The sequence below is a fragment of the Malurus melanocephalus genome, unplaced genomic scaffold, assembly GCF_030028575.1.
Source record: "Malurus melanocephalus ecotype Western Australia unplaced genomic scaffold, MMel_1.1 scaffold_622, whole genome shotgun sequence".
NCBI lineage: Eukaryota > Metazoa > Chordata > Aves > Passeriformes > Maluridae > Malurus > Malurus melanocephalus.
Window position 1 is genome coordinate 305,216 of NW_026623854.1, and position 2,501 is coordinate 307,716.

Consider the following 2,501-nt stretch of genomic DNA (forward strand, 5'->3'; position numbering starts at 1 on the left):
CAGCTCAAAGCCCGGTCAAAGCCAGCTCATTCTGCAGGGTTTGGGGGSATTTCCACACCTGAAGTGCCTTTGCCTGATGCACTGAGCTGTGGCAGGGATTTCTGTGGGACTGGACAAGCCTTGGTGTCCTGGGGATGTGTTTGGGTGGGAGGGCTTCCCTCTCCTGTCTCAGTTACCAGCAGGAAAACTTGGGGTCATCCTGCTCTTGGTGTGGGCACACCAGAGCCCATCTAAGGCCAGATATGCAAATATAAATATATATATATAAATAGACATATAAATATATATATATATATATACATATGTATATATACACACACATACTCTCTGTCTGTATGGGAAACCCAATGTTCTGCTCCCAGCCTGGACATCCCAGTGCATTTTGAGGAGTTCTTCTTGCAGAGTGAATTTTCCACCTGAGCCTGAGCCTCAGAGCAGCCTGGGCTCTCCCCTGGGCTGTGGACACTGAGGTGGCAGTGGGGGCTGCAGGAACAGCCCCGTGTAGGAAGCCAGCCCGAGGACACCTGCTTTCCTTTTCCTCTGGGTACTTTTTCTCTGTTCTCATTAAAATTCTCCCTTAATTAAGTTTTCTTTTGCAGGAGCCTTTCAGGGCAATCCTTTAAAGCAGAGCAAGGTGCAGACACCCTGTGACGGGGAGGTGAAACAGGAGAGATCTGGGCGGGATTTTGGTGCCATTTTTGGAAGGCCCAGCCCACCCCCATCACCCTGACTCCTGTTCCCCAGCACTGCTTGGTCTGCAGCTCCAGGATCTGCCTTTTTCTCCCCTGATTTTTGGTTCAGTGAGGAGAGAGGGGATCTCCAGGGGGCTCACTGGGGRATTGTCCCTGGGCCAGGGCAGGGGGATGGATTCCCCCAGAACTGGGGGAGGCTGAGGTACCTCTGTGCTGACCCAGAGGTCCCTGGTGCCCCTCAGATTCCCCCAAACACCGTCCCCACGTGGCCTTGGGGACAGGCCAGCAGCAGGGCTTGTCCTTTTGCTTCCCCCTGCGCTCCCGAGCTCATGATGCCCCAAACAAAGGAAGGGAAACACAGGAAATCACCCCTGAAGGGAAGGGGTTTCTTTTTTTGGAGCCTGGCCTCTGTCCTTGGCTATTTTTAGCTGTGGCCCAACTCTTGGCTGTTTTTTCTCATCTCAGTGGGTGATCCCTGACTTGGCAGAGCCCTCTCAGCCTGTGCAGCTGGATTGGCCCCAAGGGCTGTGTTCCCTGCTGCTGCTGTGACCCCACGTGTTTGTCCCTTGCAGGAACCCTGTACCAAAGAATGGTCATTTCTGAGCAAAGCCTCTGCAGTGATCCCTATCCTTACCAGGACAAGTGAGTGGGGCCTCTTGGGAGGGCTTGCTGCTTTTGTTTTGGGGTCTCTGAGGGAAATCTGTCCTTTCCCAACACTCTGAATTAATCTGGATGGAACAAGTGATCTGCACCCAAACCCTGCTGGTCTTGGGGGACACAATGGGGTGACACCCAGTACCTCACTAAACGAGGGGAGGGACACATTCCTCCCATGTCCCAAATTATTTTGGGAGGCAGGGAGCTTCCCTTGGAGGGGACACCTGGGAGGGGTCGAGAAGGGGAATATCAACAGCACAATTGAGGTGTGAGCTGCTCCTGCCAGCCCTGACACCAGCAGTGCTGACTCCACACCTCCTCTCTGTCCCTCTCTCCCCACCCTCCTGCCCCCAGGATTTTCATCTTTGCTGACCCCGAGCTGCTGCCCCAGGCCATCTGCCACGCTCTGCTCAGTGACACTGAGGCGGCCCAGGTGTCCCAGAGCCGCCGGGGCTGCATGAGCTGCGTGGTCACCCACACCCTGCAGGCGGCCCTGGGGGACACCTGCGACATCCACGGCCTCAGRGCCCGGCTCCAGGTAATGCTGCAGCTCCTCCGGTGCTCTACCTGTGCTCCTGCTCTGCTTGCACCTCTTGGAGAAGCAGAAGGTGCTTTGGCACGTGGAGAGACCCCCCAGCTCCTCAGTGCTGGGCTGGGGATGCACTCAAACATCCTTCAAAGGGAAAGCAGTGCCTACAGCAGAGCCACGGTTTGGGATCTTTTGGGAACTTCAGTCTGAGTGCTGGGTTTGCCCAGCAGAGCCAGGGTTTGGGATCTTTTGGGATCTTCAGTCTGAGTGCTGGGTTTGCCCAGCAGAGCTGGGCCCTGCCACTGAAGCACAGCTCCTCTGAGAGCCCCTGGGCACAGCAGAGATCTCTCAGGGGAAAGGTTGAATCAGCTTCCTCCAAACCCCCCTCGAAGGGGCTGTGGGGCCACACTAACAGTGTCTGGCTCAGAAGCTTTGCAAGGGCTCTCAGCGATTTCCACCCCAAAGACAGCTTTGTGTGCCCGCTGTSCCCATCTCCTGAGAGCCACCTGCAGTGACCACACAGGGACACAGTGCCCATCAGCTGCAAAGGCACCAGTGAAGGAGCTGTGAGCAGCCAGCACAGCCAGCAGCTCTCCTGGGGAAAAGGGCACGTTGGTATCCCC

General features: G+C 56.1%; 1 protein-coding gene across 1 annotated transcript in view; it reads left to right on the forward strand.

The window, feature by feature from the left end:
• Positions 1-1,212: 1,212 nt before the first annotated feature.
• The window catches only part of PIK3R6 (phosphoinositide-3-kinase regulatory subunit 6), a 14,276-nt gene continuing 12,987 nt past the window's right edge, over positions 1,213-2,501 (forward strand). The window contains exons 1-2 of the mRNA XM_057383300.1: positions 1,213-1,334; positions 1,704-1,887. Of these exons, the coding sequence (XP_057239283.1) occupies positions 1,282-1,334; positions 1,704-1,887 (237 nt within the window). The 5' untranslated portion in view covers positions 1,213-1,281. The remainder of the gene's footprint in view (positions 1,335-1,703; positions 1,888-2,501) is intronic.